The 17,743-nt window shown below is 50.3% G+C and overlaps 3 protein-coding genes across 6 annotated transcripts; 1 reads left to right on the forward strand and 2 right to left on the reverse strand.

Moving 5' to 3' along the window:
• Positions 1–444: 444 nt before the first annotated feature.
• MOGS (mannosyl-oligosaccharide glucosidase) lies at positions 445–4,167 on the forward strand. Its single transcript, XM_038561683.1, has 4 exons — positions 445–885; positions 1,079–1,305; positions 1,798–1,994; positions 2,222–4,167. The coding sequence occupies exons 1-4, from the start codon at positions 543–545 to the stop codon at positions 3,963–3,965; spliced, it is 2,511 nt and encodes an 836-aa protein (XP_038417611.1). The 5' UTR covers positions 445–542; the 3' UTR covers positions 3,966–4,167.
• Positions 4,168–4,357: 190 nt separating this feature from the next.
• On the reverse strand, positions 4,358–7,185 carry WBP1 (WW domain binding protein 1). 3 transcript variants are annotated; one of them, XM_038561696.1, is made up of 5 exons: positions 6,571–7,185; positions 6,318–6,406; positions 5,496–5,598; positions 5,192–5,368; positions 4,358–5,021 (listed from the first exon to the last, which is right to left on the reverse strand). In XM_038561696.1, the coding sequence occupies exons 2-5, from the start codon at positions 6,363–6,365 to the stop codon at positions 4,567–4,569; spliced, it is 783 nt and encodes a 260-aa protein (XP_038417624.1). In that variant the 5' UTR covers positions 6,366–6,406; positions 6,571–7,185; the 3' UTR covers positions 4,358–4,566. The 3 variants fall into 3 exon arrangements, with proteins under 3 accessions (XP_038417624.1, XP_038417622.1, XP_038417623.1); XM_038561694.1 differs by lacking the exon at positions 6,318–6,406 and adding an exon at positions 6,140–6,241 and having other exon boundaries at positions 6,571–7,153; XM_038561695.1 differs by lacking the exon at positions 6,318–6,406 and having other exon boundaries at positions 6,571–7,157.
• Positions 7,186–7,323: 138 nt separating this feature from the next.
• Positions 7,324–10,186, reverse strand: INO80B (INO80 complex subunit B). Of its 2 annotated transcripts, XM_038561693.1 has the most exons (6): positions 10,023–10,183; positions 9,597–9,789; positions 9,276–9,394; positions 8,936–9,105; positions 7,745–7,943; positions 7,324–7,611 (listed from the first exon to the last, which is right to left on the reverse strand). In XM_038561693.1, exons 1-6 carry the CDS (start codon positions 10,078–10,080, stop codon positions 7,400–7,402), a joined length of 951 nt encoding a protein of 316 aa, XP_038417621.1. In that variant the 5' UTR covers positions 10,081–10,183; the 3' UTR covers positions 7,324–7,399. The 2 variants fall into 2 exon arrangements, with proteins under 2 accessions (XP_038417621.1, XP_038417620.1); XM_038561692.1 differs by having other exon boundaries at positions 7,324–7,943; positions 10,023–10,186.
• Between the last annotated feature and the right edge of the window lie 7,557 nt (positions 10,187–17,743).

The following is a 17,743-nucleotide window of genomic DNA, read 5'->3' on the forward strand; positions in this document are numbered from 1 at the left end:
TCATCTAGATAAGGAATCCTAGGCTGAGATCTGACTTGTCTAAAGTCAGAGGGTTGCTTAAAGACACTTGGAACAGATCTCAGGCTTCCTCTTGGGTCCACTCTGGGGCACACCACTTAACTAGGAAAGAAGGCATGGGCGTGGGCAAAATGATCCAGATACACTTGGGCTCCAAGCTAGCCATTTTCTGGCTCTGGCCTGGGCCAAGTTGAATTTTCTAGGCCAGTTTTCAACTACTTGATTGGGGCGATTGACTGTAAAATACTCGGGATGGCGTGTCACGTTCTTAATACATAGTCATTTGAAAAACAGAACAAGCCAATGTGAGATTACTTTACTAGCCTGAGAAATCCGCGAGGGTGCCCAAGAAACGTTAACCCAGGAGACGGCCTTTTGCCACGCAGGTGGCGGCGGTTCCGTACTCGGAGACCTAATCTGACGTGGCGGGGCGGGACTTCCGACAGGAGGCGGAAGCGGAGCGGGAGGCACCGGCCGGCGGGTGAGGCCAGGCAGGACCCTGCAGCACATACCTCGGTGCTAGGATGGCTCGGGGCGAGCGGCGGCGCCGCGGAGCTCCTGTAGACGGAGCGCGGACAGCTGAAAGGGCGGCTCGGGGCGGCCCGGCACGACGGGGCGGTGAGGCCCGTGGCTTTGCCTGGAGAGCGGCTTTGGGCGTCGTGGTCCTGTCTCTGGCCCTGGGCTTGTCAGGATGCTGGCTGCTGGAGTGGCGCCGTGCACGGCGGGCGGTCACACTGCACTCTGCGCCCCCATCACTGCCTCCCGACTCTTCCAGCCCCGCGGTGGCCCCGGACCTCTTCTGGGGCACCTACCGCCCTCACGTCTACTTCGGCATGAAGACCCGCAGCCCGAAGCCCCTTCTCACCGGTAACTGGGCCTCGGGGAGGGCGGGCAGGCAGGCGAACTCTTAATCTGGGCGCCCCAGCTTCACGCCAGGGCAAGCGTGGGGAGGGGCGTGGTTCAGGAGAGTTATGAGGAGGGTTGACCCTGAAGTTCTCGGAGACCCAGAGGGACAGATCCCCTGCCCTCTCATTGACTTACGTGGCCGTTCTACCCCCAGGACTGATGTGGGCACAGCAAGGCGCCACCCCAGGGACCCCTAAGCTCAGGCACACGTGTGAGCAGGGGGACGGCGTGGGTCCCTATGGCTGGGAGTTCCACGACGGTCTCTCCTTCGGGCGGCAACACATCCAGGATGGGGCCTTAAAGCTCACCACTGAGTTCGTCAAGAGGCCTGGGGGTCAGCACGGAGGGGACTGGAGCTGGAGAGTGACTGTAGAGCCTCAGGTCAGGGCCTCAGGACACCCTTCCCCCCCAGCCCAGACTCCCTCCACCCTTTCTTTGCTGCTAGCAAACCGCAGTATGATGAGGCAGTTAACGGCAGGGGCTGAGTCTGGCTGCCTGGTCTGAATCTGGCTGCCTGCCTTAAACACTTGTCTATATGACCATCTCTATTTATTATCATAAGCCATGGTTTCTTAGTCTGCAAGATGGAGATACAAATAGCACTTAAGTCATAGGATTGTAAGAATGAAAGAAAATGATGTGTAGAGTTCTTAGGATAGTACATGACACAAAAGCACTCTGTTAATTCCCAGAGAACCCTACGCGCAAAGCTCCGTACCTCATCTCACTGGGTGCTTACTCTCACTGACCCTCAACACTATAGATGTATGTTTACCATGTTGCTCCTGCATGGTGCCCCTTTCAGTAAGGCTGAACTTTCAGGAGAGACTGCTAATCTAATGCTGTGTTTTTCTGTCCTCCTTGGTCACCCAGGCCTCAGGTACCTCTGCCCTCCCTTTGGTGTCCCTGTTCTTCTATGTGGTGACAGATGGCAAGGAAGTCCTAGTGCCAGAGGTTGGGGCCAAAGGGCAGTTGAAATTCATCAGTGGGCACTCCAGTGAACTTGGTGACTTCCGCTTTACACTTATGGCGCCAACCAATCCAGGGGATCTTGCCCCCAAGTATAGCAGGTAACTGGGGGAAGAGTGTGGGGTGATGGTTGGGGTAGTATGGATGCTGATGTAGCCTGATTTCTATCTCCCCCTCTTTCTACCAGTTATTTCCCTTCTCACTAGGCTCCATGTCCCCTACATTGCCAAACCCTTCCATCCCGACTCCCGGTCTCCTCTTACTTCTCTTTATAATGCTCACCATCCTCTCCTGAGTAATGTTTCCTATTTATCTTCTTCCCTTCAAGCTACAATGTCTTCTGGTCCTCCAACCCAGGACTTCCCTTGCTGACAGAGATGGTGAAGAGTCACCTAAATAGCTGGTTTCAGCACCGGCCCCCAGGGGCTTCCCCTGAACGATACCTCGGCTTGCCAGGATCTCTGAAATGGGAGGACAAAGGCCCAAGTGGGCAAGGACAGGGACAAGGACAATTCTTGATACAACAGGTGACACTGAAAACCCCCTTTTCTGTGGAGTTGGTGTTTGAATCAGGCAGTGCCCGGGCAGGCAGAAGCCAAGCCCTGGAGCAGCTGTCAGGCAGCCTACTGACCCAAGCCCTGGAGAGCCATGCTGAAGCCTTTAGAGAACACTTTGAGAAGACTTTTCAACTGAAGGAGAAGGGCCTGAGCCTTGAGGAGCAGGCTTTGGGTCAGGTTGCCCTCAGTGGCCTCCTTGGTGGGATTGGCTACTTTTACGGACAAGGTCTGGTGTTGGCAGACATGGGGGTTGAGGGGTCTGAGCAGAAGGTGGACCCAGCCCTCTTTCCACCTGTCCCTCTTTTCACAGCAGTGCCCTCCCGGTCATTCTTCCCACGAGGCTTCCTTTGGGATGAGGGCTTTCACCAGTTGGTGGTCCAGAGGTGGGATCCCCGCCTTACCCGGGAGGTCCTAGGCCACTGGCTGGGGTTGCTCAATGCTGATGGCTGGATTGGACGGGAGCAGGTGCTAGGGGATGAGGCTCGAGCCCGGGTGCCCCCAGAATTCCTGGTGCAGAAGGCAGCCCACGCCAACCCCCCAACCCTGCTTTTGCCTGTAGCCCACATGCTAGAGGTTGGTGACCCTGCGGACTTTGCCTTCCTCCGCAGGGCCTTCCCCCGTCTGTGTGCCTGGTTCTCCTGGCTCCATAAGAGCCAGGCAGGCCCAGTGCCACTATCTTACCGCTGGCGGGGCCGGGACCCAGTCTTGCCAACCTTGTTGAACCCTAAGACGCTGCCTTCGGGGCTGGATGACTATCCCCGGGCTTCACACCCTTCAGTCAGTGAGCGGCACTTGGACCTGCGATGCTGGATGGCACTGGGTGCCCGTGTGCTGCTGCGGCTGGCAGAGCAGCTAGGAGAGGCTGAGGCAGCTGCGGAGCTGGGTCCACTGGCTGCATCACTGGAGGCAGAAGAGAACCTGGATGAGCTGCACTGGGCCCCAGAGCTAGGAGTCTTTGCAGACTTTGGGAACCACACAAAAGCGGTGCAGCTGAAGCCTCGGCCCCCTCAGGGGTTGGTGCGGGTAGTGGGCCGGCCCCACCCTCGCTTACAGTATGTGGATGCCTTGGGCTATGTCAGTCTTTTTCCCCTGCTCCTGAGGCTGCTGGACCCCAATTCCCCCCGCCTTGGGCCTCTGCTGGATGTTCTAGCTGACAGCCGCCATCTCTGGAGCCCGTTTGGCTTGCGCTCCCTTGCAGCTTCCAGCCCCTTTTATGGCCAGCGCAATTCAGAGCATGATCCTCCCTACTGGCGGGGTGCTGTGTGGCTCAATGTCAACTACTTGGCCTTAGGGGCCCTCTACCACTATGGTCATCTGGAGGGTCCCCACCAGGCCCAGGCTGCCAAGCTCCACCGTGAGCTCCGTACCAATGTGGTGGGCAATGTCTGGCGGCAGTATCAGGCCACGGGTTTCCTTTGGGAGCAGTATAGTGACCGGGATGGGCGGGGAATGGGGTGCCGCCCTTTCCAAGGCTGGACCAGCCTTGTCCTACTGGCCATGGCTGAAGACTACTAAAGAGGGAGGATGAGAGGGGTGCCAGGCCCCCAGTCTGGATTAGAGGGACAAGGTCTCTAGCTTCTACCCCCCCAGCCCTCAGATACTAGTGCTTCAAATCCTTCTCAGCTCATCTCAGGTGTCTCCTTCCTGTCATCCCACATAGCCCTGGGGTGAATGTGAATTCAGAGTCTATTTTTTCTAAATAAATTGGAAAACCACGCCAGACTCTATTCTTTTGCCAGCTCTGCCTCACCAAGAAGTTCCAGCTCAGTCCAGACCTTAGGGCTGCCTCCTGTTTTTCAGAGGAGGGTAGGAAAAGTGGCATTACATGTTCCCTCCAAATCCAGCTAGGTCAAGTTGAGCAATGCAGCAAGTTGAGCACTAGTCCATTGAGCACCAGTCCACCCAAATTCACAAGCAGCTGGTTCACATCTCTTTAATGAGATCAAAGGCTCCTGTGTGTTTTTTGGGGGTAGAGCTAGCACAGTCCCCCAAACACTGCCACTCTTTTCAAGACTCCACCCCTTTCAGGCAGATTAGAAGTGGCAGGGAGAGGCCAAAGAGAACTTGGGCCCAGGGCAGTTTCTGGTGGGCAAGTAATCCACCCTCCCAAAACTGTTTATGGGATGTCCCCTTCACTGGAAGCTAGCTCCACAGGGGAGGCCTGGGGTACAGGATTGAGGGGCAGCACACAAGGGTCCTCCAGATCTGGTGGGGTGGCACCAGCCCTAGCCTCCTTGACTGGCTTGCCCTCGCTAGAGTCAGGACAAGGGCAGAGCTCAATACCTGAGTCACCAGTCAGGCGGCGATAGCGGCAGGAAGGGGGTGTGGGGGTAGGGCTCATCCCAGCCCCTGGCTCACCCTCCTGATGAGGGGGTGCACTCTGGTGGGAGGAACCACCTTCCACATTTGTTCCCTCGCAGGGGGCAGGGCAGCTAGAAGCAGAGGAGCGGCAGGTGCGTTCACTGGAAGCAGTCAAGGGGCAGCCTGAGGCTGCAGTGTAAGGAGGTGGTGGTGTGCCCGGCCGGTGAACCACATCCTCATAGGCTGGGGGTTTGAAGGTGCTGAGGAGGCCTGCGGGAAAGAATGGCATGGTTGGTGGGGCACCCAGAGGTGGGGTAGTGGTATCTCTAGTATTAGGAAAAGTTTGCTTTGAAATTTCTGAAAAGGGAATGTGTGGATGATTCCAGGTTCTGGGTTGGGAGAGGCTGCTGGCAGTGAGCCCAGAGCCTCCAGCCACTCACGAAGGTCAAGCAGCGAACCGGTGGGGACAGGGCCAACTCCATGGCATGCCCCATGGTAGGCTAACAAGTTGATCTCACGCTGCCGCTGCTGTTGCTGCAGCCGGAGCTTAGCTCGTCGATGACGGAAGGCGCAACAGCAGCTAAAGAGGATGAGGACAGTCCAGAGCAGCCAGAACCCTGCAAGGGGTGAGGAGGGAGGGTCTTAGCTACCTCCCAGGCATGGAAAGGTCCATGAAGGCAGGAATTTTGAGGCCCAAGGGAGGGTGGGCAGAAGGACCCAAGAACAGCCCCCTTGGAGACTCACACCAGAGCTCATAGTAGTAGGTGCAGCAGCCCGTCTCCCCGCAGCAGTGACCACTCTCACAGAGGTAGGGCTGGTTGTTCACTCCTGGGCACAGCTCTCGAAGCTGGGAGCAAGGAGGCACTTAGAACCAAGGGAGATTCCAGCCCCAGCCCCAGGCACTGTCCACCCCCACCCCACTGCATGCAAGGGCACAGTCCCACTCGCTGAGCCAAGTTGAGCTCAGAGAGATTTGTGGGGAGGGAAAGAGTGATGGTGAGAGGAGTGTTGGAACATCTGAAGGGCTGTTGACGTGGAAGAGGATTTGGAACATTAGGAATCTGTCTAGAGAACAAGATGCAAGGTGTGGACATACAAAGAGACAGATTTCAGTTCTGCATATGGAGACTTCTCTCACACTCAGGCTGGTTCCCCAGGGTGTTTTCTGTTAAGGGAGTGTTTGGGCAGAAGCCAGAGGGCAATCTGAGCTATCTCAAAGTCTTAAACAATGGGTAAAGGGTTTAAGGTAATTTCAATGCTAAAATGCTCTCCTTACCCGCCCCCCACCCAATGCCTCCCCACCCCCAAGCCGGATCTTTCCACCCGTGGGTCTCAGGCTTCCTAGGGTAGAGGAAGGGCCATATGAGTCCCAGAGCAGTGCTCCCAACCAGATGGGATTGCTGTGGATGATAAAGGATGGCATCCAGGGCGCGAGTCTGGGTTCCAGCTCTTCTCCAAATTGCTCCCTCAAGAGAAGACGCTGCCGGACTCTGTTGTGACAATAGGCACACAGAAAAACATCACAAATAACTGTTGTAAGACAGAGGGAGCTTCCCTGGGCCTCACTATGTCTTTGGTCACTGGAGAGCCACTGCAAGCTTCCACTGCAGCCATGGGATGGGAGTCTATGGAGTTGCAGGCAAAGTCAACTGCGTCTACGTTACAAAGTTTAGACAAAGAGTAGAAGGGACATATTTAGGAACTTCACAGTATCTTTGGCTACGTGAGTTCCTCCCCAACCCCCCAAAAGGTAGGGACAAGGAGAGGGGATAGAGAAATAAATGGCTGTCGTGATAGGCTTTTGGAGCAGTTGGGATACCTGCTGTTGCGGCACGCGAAGTGCCCCCCAGGCCTCCTCGCTGCCGTTCCCGCTGCTGGCCTGAGCCATGCCTCCACCTACAGCCCCTTGTAGACCACAGCCTCCTCTATCGCCAGGCGCCCCGCCCCTGCCACCTCTGCCGCCACCGCCATGGCCCCTGCCCGGCCCATCTTCGCTGCCGCCACCATCACTCCGCGGCTGGAGCTTCCATCCGGGGCGAGCTCTGCCAACTAGGACCCAGATTGCTCGGCCCTACCAATCGGCAACGCCCGCCGGCGGACGGGCCAATAGGAACGGGCCGGAGGGCTCTCCCGGCGACCAATCCACAGCCGCGCCTCCGCCGCTCGCCCAGACAACAGGAGCTCGCCCAGACAAAGAGTGGGGCAAGGTTCGACCCTGCCCCTGACTGACAGCGGCAACAGCCAATACGGACAACGGAACGGGCTCCGCGTTATCAGCCAATGAACGGCCGTCCAGGAAAGCAAATTTTCCACTGATTGGCTTGAGCGTTATTTCCGAGGATGACGACGGAGGCCCAACCAAGCCAGGTGACCCCACTGGAAGAGGCGAGGCGAGGCGAGGCGAGGCGAGGCGGGGCGGGGCGGGGCGGGGGCGGTGTCCCCAAAAGTCCGCCCAAGTCTTCTCGCTGCCTGGAGGCCATGTTCCCCGGAGTCGACGCAATCTCCCGAGGGGGCAAAATGTGTGTACGGGGCATTGGCCTGCCCATAGCCCATTTCCCCAGCTCTGTACAAGTCGAGGCACCGGATTAAATTTAATAGGGTGGGGAAAAGAATGAAAACCCGGCAGGGGAGAGGGCGCAGAGTCCGGGTTAGGTAAGGACCTTAAGTAGCCAAAAGGGGGGACCCGGGGCCCTCGGGCCCTCCAAGCCGCATCTGCAGGTTGATGCGGTAGCACTGAAGGCTGCAGAGCGCCTGGCCCGTGCGCGAGCAGGCGTAGCGGCGTGGGTGCGGGCAGCCGGGGACGGAGCACCGAGGAGGAGGGCCAGATGGGGACGGCCGCTGAGACACTGGCGCGGGGGCGGGGATGCCTGGCGGGAAGGAAAGGGTGGAACCCTGGGCCCCGCTGCTGTAGCGCACCATTGGGGCCGGGGCCGCCGTGCGCCCTCCCCGTCGCTCGCCCCGCGCTGCCCCTCGGCCTCCCCGCCCGCTGGGCGCCGCGGTCTTGGTGAGGCGCTCGATAGTCTGGTTCTTGTGCTCCTCCGCCCGCCGAGCCGCCTGCAGCCGTCTCTTTCGCGCCCTCTCCTCCCGCTTCAGCAGCATCTCCTCGGTGAGGGCCGGGGCCGGGCAGCCCCCAGCCACAGGTAGCGGCAACATCGGGGAAGGCTGACTCCGCGCCTTCTGGAGTAGAGCTCGCTGGGGAGAGACAGACCGAGTGGTGTCAGGGAGGCGAGGTCGGCCCAAGCGGGGGAAGGGAAGTGGGGGTCCGGGAAGCAAGGTCTTGTGGAGCGCTGGCCTTGAGAGAAGGGGTGGAATTAGCACCCCTCTCCAGGTGCCTTACTGCTGCCTCCTCCCAGATCTCCAGACTGTCATCTTTAGGTCCCTGACTCTAAAGAAGAAAAGCATTAACGTTTCCTACCTGCCCTAAGTACCAAAACTCTGTTTACCACCTCTCCAGAGGTTTTTTTTTGCTTTTTTGTTTTGTTTTGTTTTAAATCTTTTCATCTCGGTGGATAGCATCAATTAGATAACTGGCCAAGCTCCAAACTCAGGGTTACCCTTGATTCTTCTTTTCTCCCTGCTCCCTCACTCCCAACAAGTATCTATGTCCAAAATATATCAAGAATCCATCCGATTTCCTCCATTTCCACAACTTCACCTTGGTTTGATCCATGACCATCTCACCTGACCCCTTCAACAGCTTCCTGGCAGGTCTTGCTTTTCTACTCCTTATCTCCACTGAGAAGCCAAAGTAATCTACTGAAATATAAATCAAATCTATCATTTCCTGCATATACCCCTTTCATGCTTTAGTCACACTTTTCTCCTTGACCACTACTGGCCATGTTTCACTCTCAAGGTCTTTGCAGCTGCTGGTCTCTGCCTGAAAAGCTCCAGTATTGGCAATGTAATCTCATCAGAGAGGTCTTCCCTGACTTCCCTACCTAATGTTGTCTCTTACCACCACTTTCTATTTCATTACCCTATTTTTGTTATAAACTGTGCTTTTCAAAATTATTTACTTACTCCTCTCCCTCCAACACACACACACACAAGAACAGCAGCTCCATGAGAACAGAAACCTCTTTTTTTTCACCACTGATATTCCCATTGCCCAGCAACATTCTTGGGACATAGGAGGTTCTCAATATATATTCAACTAGTGAATGAAGAATGAACTCACTTACCTGTCGAGCAGTGAGCAACCGTTCATTGATTTCCTTCTTGAGATCTCCATTGTCATCTAGCTCCCCCTTCTCCAAGGCATCCAGCCACCTCTGTTCCTCCTCTTCCTCTTGACCCCCTAAGCCCCCTGACAAGTCCCGAAGTGGGGAGGGGGACAGATTACTGTCTTCATCTGGAAAGTAAAGTTAGAGAGCTAAAAGTAAAATTGTTCAAGTGGAGAACCCTAATTTGGCCAAGTTAATACTGAGACACTCAAAAGTCTCACCCTCCTCAGAACCAACCCTCTTCCTTTAACCAGGTATAATGAGAAACCCAGTTTCCCCACCTCCAGATCCTTCTCACCCAGCCAGGCACGGTACTGCTCAAGGGGGACTCCTTCCATAGGTTCCTCTTCGTTGTCCACAACCATAAGGGGAGAGGGTGAACGAGGACCCTCAGGGATCACAGTGAAAGTAGGAACACTGCAGAGAAGCAAAGCTGTGTAAGTTGAACAGTTCTGTCCTCCTGCTTGGCAGCTACAACTAGCATTACCCTATACCCTCTTGGGTCTGCCCTGAAGTCAGTACCCATACTCTGTCTACCGGAAAGCCCAGCCAGTTCCTCCTACTACCTCTGCCTGCTCCTAAAGTTCCCCAAGTAAAACTTTGGCTTTCTTGGCCTCACCTCTTGGTGCCCAGGATCTGCCCACCCAGTTTGATTTTGAGTTTAAGCTGGGGCTTGGCAGGTGACGGCTGCGTCGGCCCAGCCTCCTCTTCCTGGTGGTGTTTCTTCTTGTGTTTTTTCTTGTGCTTCTTGTGCTTTTTCTTGTGCACTCCATGGCTGTGGGCACCCGCCAGACTCAATTCCAGCGCTTCCCCTGCGTAAGGAGAGCCTGTCAACGGTGTACGACAAGAGCGGGGCAGGGAGAGCCCTGAAGAACCCCATCCGCCCAGGGGCCTCACTTGTCCAGCGGTACACGCAGTTACCATAACAACACCCCGCCTTTCTCCTTCCCACCTGTGGCGAAATACCCAGGAGGCTCGGAAGAGCAAAAAAACGGGGGGCTCCTTTTCTACGAACGTCCACCTTGCTTTATCCACCCGCGCTTACCCGGTTCAGGGGCTTCCATAGCCCCGGAGGTGCTCCCGCGCCGCCACAGCTTACTCATAGGGTCTTGCAAGGAAAAGGGGACTGGAAATGGTAGGGACACAGGCTGACATGCCTTTTCCGCCCCGCGGAAGAACCGACTCCAGCCAAACAACAGGCTACTTCCGGTGCATCGCAACCATGCTTGTGCGGGGCACGCGCTGTGGCTAAAAATCCTCCCTGAGAAACAATGAGGGTTCTGATAAAGGTTCCGGGCCCTCCGAGGCCGGGACTGCTCAAAGGGGCGCTCGGCTTTCCCCTCGCTCCACCTCCGCACGCTCGATTCCAGAACCCAGCGCGGGCGATTCAGTTATGATTGCACTCAAACGTGGTGAGCACATACTCTGGGCCAAATTCAGGGTTTAAGCAACGAGGCTACAAAGATGAATATGAACACTTTCCCCTGCTTTTGAGGAGCTCACAGTGCCCTGGAGGAGTACCGGAGAAACTACACTGCGAGCAGAATGGCAGAAGGGCTTCATAGTGCAAGTGCCCTAGGAGCAAAGCAAACGATATTTAAGTCTAATTTCTCATCAGTAGAGAAATGGATAAATGAATGATGGTGAATTTATACAATCTGGAACTCTCTATTGGTAACAAAAGTTAGCATTGGAAACAATCTAAGTGTCCTTCTAATGAAATACCAAAATAATTTGGTGCGTGGATTTGGTATATTCATACAACTGCAGCTACGCTGCTCTTCAAAGGAATGCTACCCGAACTAGTGACAGCAATTCTGATGGGTGACTGGGGAACAAAGGTGAAGGGAGACTTTCTTTTTCTTTTTTAATATTTTATTTACTTATTCATGAGAAACAGAGAGAGACGGAGATTTTTAAAAATTTATTTATTTATTTATTTATTTGGCACAGAGAGAGAGAGAGAGCACAAGCAGGTGCAGTGGCAGAGGGAGAAGAAGCAGGCTCTCTGCTAAGCAGGGAGCCTGACTCAGGCTCTATACCAAGACCCTGGGGTCATGACCTGAGCGGAAGGAGGCAACACTTAACCCACTGAGCCACCCAGGTGCCCCTTCCTCCTGCCTCTTAAAATAATCTTATTCTTAAAAATAATTTTTTTTTGAGAGAGAGAGAAAGCACGCATGTGAGAGAGAGAGAGAGAGAGAGGAAAGGTGAGTTTCAATATGATGTGATCCCATTTAAAAAATGTAATATGCTTCTATATACACAGGAAAAAAATGAGGAATATATACTACACCTTAATGTGGTTATCTTTAGAGCTGGGGTTGGGGAGGGGTCCTTGGCTGGATCAGTCTTTGGAGCATGTGACTTGATCTTGGGGTCCTGAGTTTGAACCCCATGTTGGGTGTGGATCCTACTTTAAGAAAATGAAGAAGTTGGGGTTGGAGAACTTCCATTGTCTAGGTCTATAATGCATTTTCTTAATGCATTATATTATAGAATATAATGCATATTCTTAATGCAGTCAGTATATATCACATTTATAATTAGAAAAATATACCACCTAAATACATATTTAAATATGTACAAGATGTATGTCTGAGTAAGGTAGCATCAGTGAACAAAGAAAGAACTAATTCAAGAGACATTTCAGTGACAAAATTAAAAGGAACCAATGAAATTATATATGGGAATTTCAGGAAGAAGTCAATGTTGTATAATGATTAAGATTAACAGAATGGACTTTGGAATCAGACAAGCCTATTATAATAAACCCAGTTCCACTATTAGCTGTATTATCTTGAACTCAAAAGTTATTTAAGCTCTCTGAACCCTAGATTTCAGCCTTGTAAGATGGAATGAAGGAGGATCTACTTTAGAGGGTTCTTTCAAGGAAAAAAGCAAATCAAGAATGCAAAGCACCTAATATCTGAGAAACAGTGGATGTTCAGTAAGCAAATGACAACAATAATAAATGACTTCTGCATTTCTAGCCCAAGTATTTAGAGGGAGCATGGTGTTTAAGATAAGAAAGAGAACACAGGAAGAGAAGCAAGTAAGAGAATCAGTGTTGCCCATGGTGAATTTGAAGTGCCTGAGGTATTGCCCAGATAGAGATGGAATACTGCCAGGAGAAGCCAGTGCAAAAGGTGTGAGTGGGAATATAACAGCATAGTAACAGAGGTACCCCCAAAGGTATTGGGGAGAGATGAGACATTCCAGAATGAACAAACAGATGAAGAGGAAAGGACCAGGAACAGACTTGAGTGAGCACCTGTCCCGGACAGGTAGGCCGAGCGGCCAGGCAGAGTTGACAATAGAAGTCAGGAGAGGTAAGAAAGGCACCCCAGGGCAGACAGTATATGCAGACCAAGGCTACATCAGTTGTGTATTGTCCTGCAGAGGACTGGCTGAACTCCTAGGAGAGGATGCTTTCTAGTAGGGTGTGAAGGCAATAGTGTTGTATCATCAGGAGTTCAAGTGAGAGATCACCTGCAGTTAGTGTTTGTCAAACACATTATAGTCTGTAACCTGTTTGCATTGCCCTTCTCTCCCTTGATCCCCATGGCAGCTCCATAAGAGAGATACTATTATTCCCTAATAAAGAAACTGAGGCTCAGAGCAGTTAAATGATTTGGCCAAAGTCACATTGTTAGGGAGTGGTAGAGCCAGCCTCCAACAGAGGCTTCCTGACACCAGCCCCAGAGGTGTTTCCTCAACATCCTGATGCCCAGAAGGGAGGAAGTGGCGACAGCCAGTAGCCCCTGGCTGCATTATTTTGTTTTGGTTTGGTTTTGCTTTGTTTAGAGTAGAAGAGATTTGAGCATGTTTGTAGGCTAAAAGGAAAAGCTTTACTCTTCTGAAAAAGTTCTTAGCCTTATTTTTTAAATATAATGTATTTCAAAATAATTGCAAACATACAGAAAAGTTGCAGGAAGAATACAAAGTTTCTTACTTCCTAAAATCAGATTCTCCAATTGTTAACGGTTCCTATTACCCCTCCCCCTCATTATCCTTATTCCTTCTTGGATCAATCCGAGACACAGTTGCAGACATGAAGTCACTTTACCCCTAAATATATCACTATGTATTTCCTCAAAACAAATACTTTCTTCTATAACCTTTGTGCAACCCTCCCAATCTGGAAATTAACATTGACAGAGCATGACCATCCAATCCCCAGGCCCCCTACAGGTCTCTCCAGCAGCCTAATGTCTCCTTTTCCTTTCTAGTCCAGGATCCAGATCCAGAATCATGCAGTTCATTTCCATGGTATGTCTCTCTCTTTTTTTTTCATGGTATGTCTCTTTGATGTGCTTTAATATGGAACATTTACTCACCCTTTCCCTAGCTGTCATGACCATGACAGTTTTAAGAATTACAGGTCTTGGGGGCACCTGGCTGGCTCAGTCGGTGGAGCATGCTACTCTTGATCTCAGGATTGGAAGTACGAGCTCTATGTTGAGTGTAGAGATTACTTAAAAATAAAATCTTAAAAAAAAGAAAAAAAGAGTATAGGTCTTCAATCCTTAGGATGTCCCTCAACCTGGATCCATCTGATGTTTCCTCACGTCTTGACTCATAATTGTTGAGAGGAATACTACACACACACACAAAAACAACAACAACAACAACAACAACAACAACAACAACAACAACAACGATGCTGTGTTCTCCTTGGTGTATCACACACCAGGAGGCACATGGTGTCAGCCTGTCTCACCACTGATGATGCTAATGTTGATCACCTGGTCAGGGTGGTGTCTGCCAGGTTTCTCCACTCTAAAGTCACCATTTTCACTTTTGTAATTAATTAGCTATTTTCTGGGGAAATACTCTGAAACTACTCTGATATTCTCTGCCCATCAAACTTCCACCCACCAGGCTTAGTATCCATTGATGAATACTGTATGAATCAACAGTGCTGTAATAATTGCCAAATGTAATCCTTCTACTTCCATTATTCCATCTACATGTATTAGATGGCATGCTACTGTGAAAGGAGGTTTCCCTTCTTACATTCCTTTACAGATGTATTTATTGATATCATTATGGTTTCCTATTTCAGTCAATGGGTTATAGTCCATTATTATCATTATTTATGTTGATGCTGAACTATGTCCCAGGTTTGGTCAGTGAGCATTTCTTTAAGATGATTTCTGTTCACATGTCTCCACCATGCTTTGAGCACTTTTTTACTTCGTAGCACTTCAAAATGTTTTGGGCTCATCTTGTACTTTGCTTTTTTTTTTTTTTTTTTAATTTTTTTTTTTAATTTTTTTTTTTATTTATGATAGTCACAGAGAGAGAGAGAGAGGCAGAGACACAGGCAGAGGGAGAAGCAGGCTCCATGCACCGGGAGCCCGACGTGGGATTCGATCCCGGGTCTCCAGGATCGTGCCCCGGGCCAAAGGCAGGCGCCAAACCGCTGCGCCACCCAGGGATCCCTTGTACTTTGCTTTGAACAAGAAAAGCCAGGAAGTAGGAACATGTGGCTGCCATTACACAAAGGCTACACCAGTCACACAGGGGCTACACCAGTCACACCACAATAACTTGCTGATGAGGATTTCCCTGTTGGCACAGCTACCTGCCCCTCGTGGACTGCAGGTGCAATGGTTATATCACGAACTCTCCCTAGGTCTTGTTTTCACTTGTTTAAGATTCAAAGTCCAGTTGGGAGCATTCCAGTGGCTTGGCTTACCCCTGGGCTGTGAAGAAGTGGTAGACAGGATGAATGACCTAGAAGGTCATAAAGAGGATATAGCCTCAGCCAACCAATATTACCCACAGTAGTGAAACATACAGAAACAGGAAGATGATTTGAACACTGGGTGGCCAAAAACCCCTTCTCCAAATATCCACTTCATAGTTGGAAAGATAGCAATACAGACATAAGCAAAGGAAAACATTGGAAGGATTTTGCACCAAACCAGCAGTATGCTGGTAAATTTTTAACAAAAGCTCCCCAGGGGAAAAGAAAAAAAAAAACAGCCCTGATTTAGTGTTCACCTGTTTCTGTTGTCTACTCCCACCATGCCCAATTTCAAATACGACATGATGGAACCCAGGAATTAGGAAGAGACATGCCATAGCTTACCGTTACATAGCCTTTCCACTATACAGACCCTATCGATGCAAATAACCTCAAGAGATAATAGGAAAATGCAGTGAAATGATTGGAAAGTGATGAGTTTGAGTATCACCATTTCTTTAATATAATTTGTGAGTTTTTTTTAAGATTTTATTTATTTATTCATAAAAGACAGAAAGAGAGATGCAGAGATATAGGCAGAGGGAGAAGCAGGCTCCCCATAAGAAGCCTGACACAGGACTTGATACCGTATCCCAGGATCACACCCTGAGCCAAAGGCAGACCCTCAACCGCTGAGCCACCCGGGCATCCCTAATTTGTGAGTTTTTAGATTTAATTTTTAACTAAAGCTGTGTTTATTATTTATTTATTTATTTAAATTAACTTAATTAACTTATAATGTATTATTGGTTTCAGAGGTAGAGATCAGTGATTCATCAGTCTTATATAATAACCCAGTTTAAAGCTGTGCTTAACACCTGGAATGCACAGATCTGGGAAATTCAACAGTAGTCTCTTATGAGCCCATGTGGGGCTTCCGTCTACCACAGTACCAAATGTCTCAGTTTTTCTTTGATGGTGGGGAAGGCATGGCTTTATTCCTATTTTTTACTTCATATTATTTTTAAATGGTACAATTACGAGTGTTTTTTTTTAAAAAACTGTATGTGTGTTTTCAAATAGGAATTTAATTTAAAAAATAAAAAAATCCATGGAACTATTGACCTTGTTTCTCCACTCTTGTCATGAACAGTGTCAGCTGGCTTCCCTGACCTCAGTCACAACTTTCTCCAAGTGATTTATGCAAAAGGCTGCCAGACTATGATCTCTAAAATACAACTCTACTGTGCCGCTTCTTTTGCAAAATCTTCAGTCACATGGACTCCAAATTCTCAGGCAGGATTTGAACGCTATTTCCTTTCCAAACATCTTCCATTCTTCTGCCTCTTGTCAGGGGCTTTCACACCCTTCACAAGAGCCTGTGGGCCACTGGGTTGGGGTGAGACAGCTGAGGGCCTGGTAAGAGGACAGTGCTTGAGGCTCCAGACCTTCCATCACAGCAGCTGATTCTATTTCACATATTCCAGGTACGATTGCAGTTGGGGAAAACAAAATCCACATTCTGTTGCTAAAAAAAAAAAAAAAAAAAAAAAAAAGTGTTTGAAATGAACCCTTTTAGTCCAACAGCACAGCTCATCCCGGTCAGGTGCTCTGGAATCTGAATGTTTCCTTGAGGCATTTCCTGTGTTCATTTACTCCAGTGATGGTTGACTGAGTACTTCCTATGTGCTAGACACTGGGCATAAAGCAGTGGACAGGACAGACTGTTCCTCCCTGGGGAACTTACAGTGAAGTGACAATAGATATTTGAAGAATTAAGAAATAATTCCAGGGCGCCTGGCTGGCTCAGTCAGTAGAGCATGTGACTCTTGATCTTGGGGTTGTGAGTTTGAGCCCCATTTTGGTGGTAGAGTTTACTAAAAAAGAGAGAAAGAAAATAAAAGAAACAATGCCTTTCCCCTTTCTCCTCCTCACCCATCCTTTGAGGTTTATCTCAGAGGCCACAGATTTTATAAAATCTTTTGATCTGCCTTTCGTACAGACCAGAACAACTCCTTTCTCCGTATACATTTTGTATGTCAAGGCTGTTTGCCGTTCTTCCTGCCCAGTGTCCATTCCCTTAGTGGTAGTACGCAAACAGTCTCTTGGGGAAAACACCTTTCCCTTCACTCCTCTCCCAGTTCAGTAAGTTCCAGTTGGTCTCCAAGAGTGGGCAAGTGACCCAGGCCTGGTTGACTGGCACACAGAGTCTCCCTCAGCCATAGTGATTGGTCCAGGATAGGCCACCCCTCTGGCTACAAAAGTTGGATAAAAGATCCCAAATGGCCCATAGTGAATCCAATACATGTGTAGGAGGTTCAGGAAAAAAATGCTGATATTAAGCCTGAAAAGATACACACCCAGAATTTTTGGCAATGATGTTGTGCTGTGGAGGGTGAAGCCAACATGGAGCCAAGTGGAACTAGAGGAAGGGAGGAGATGGATCCTGTGACACTGAATGCCAGGGTCTAGCCACATCTAAAGCCCGACTTCTGAACATATTAGTTCCTTAAGACAATAAATTTCCCCTTCTGCTATAGTAATTTAAGACATCTCTAAAGCTAAAAGCTAGTATTTCTCAGGCTGCAGCCATCTGCAATGAAGGAACTTCACTCCCTCTCAAGTTCTCTCCAGTAAGTTCTAGAGTCCCCAGAAGACTCCCCAGTGTGGTCAGCAAGTTGATTCTCTGCCATTTTCTTCTCTCTCATTAGGCTCTGTGTTGGTGAGGAGAGCCCCCTTTCTGCACACACAGAGAGTGGTAATTCCTGTCTTGGCCATCCAGCAAGGCAGCTGAAAAATAGTCAATATTGAGGTCAAGGATCAACTCTCACCCTCTTAAGGCTTGAGTCCAGGGAGCTGAGGTCACCTGTGCCTCATTCAAGGGCACGAGGAGCTGCATCTGCTTCTTTATCTTCATAGCTCTGCGTCTGCTGCTTTATCTTCATAGCTCCACTTATAGGGCCCTTGTTTTATTTCAGGCGGTATGCTGGGCATTTTACACCCATTCTCATATGTAATCCTTACAGCAACCTGAGGAATGGAGATAGTCACCATATCCCCATTGAACAGAT

This window comes from Canis lupus, chromosome 17, assembly GCF_011100685.1.
Source record: "Canis lupus familiaris isolate Mischka breed German Shepherd chromosome 17, alternate assembly UU_Cfam_GSD_1.0, whole genome shotgun sequence".
NCBI lineage: Eukaryota > Metazoa > Chordata > Mammalia > Carnivora > Canidae > Canis > Canis lupus.

Bases quoted from the DNA above. Each gene is read 5' to 3' on its own strand.
- INO80B (XM_038561692.1), bottom strand. From the start codon at position 10,080: ATGAGTAAGCTGTGGCGGCGCGGGAGCACCTCCGGGGCTATGGAAGCC. The intron at 9,395-9,596 runs GTGAGGCCAAGA...GCTTCTCTGCAG, and splicing joins CAGATCCTGGGCACCAAGAG to TGTTCCTACTTTCACTGTGA. The intron at 9,106-9,275 runs GTGAGAAGGATC...TTTACTTTCCAG, and splicing joins GCAGTACCGTGCCTGGCTGG to ATGAAGACAGTAATCTGTCC.
- MOGS (XM_038561683.1), top strand. From the start codon at position 543: ATGGCTCGGGGCGAGCGGCGGCGCCGCGGAGCTCCTGTAGACGGAGCG. The intron at 1,306-1,797 runs GTCAGGGCCTCA...TTGGTCACCCAG, and splicing joins GAGTGACTGTAGAGCCTCAG to GCCTCAGGTACCTCTGCCCT. The intron at 1,995-2,221 runs GTAACTGGGGGA...CTTCCCTTCAAG, and splicing joins CTTGCCCCCAAGTATAGCAG to CTACAATGTCTTCTGGTCCT.
- WBP1 (XM_038561694.1), bottom strand. From the start codon at position 6,639: ATGGCTCAGGCCAGCAGCGGGAACGGCAGCGAGGAGGCCTGGGGGGCA. The intron at 6,242-6,570 runs GTATCCCAACTG...TTGTCACAACAG, and splicing joins TTCGCGTGCCGCAACAGCAG to AGTCCGGCAGCGTCTTCTCT. The intron at 5,599-6,139 runs GTTGGGAGCACT...CCTTGCTCCCAG, and splicing joins ATCCACAGCAATCCCATCTG to CTTCGAGAGCTGTGCCCAGG.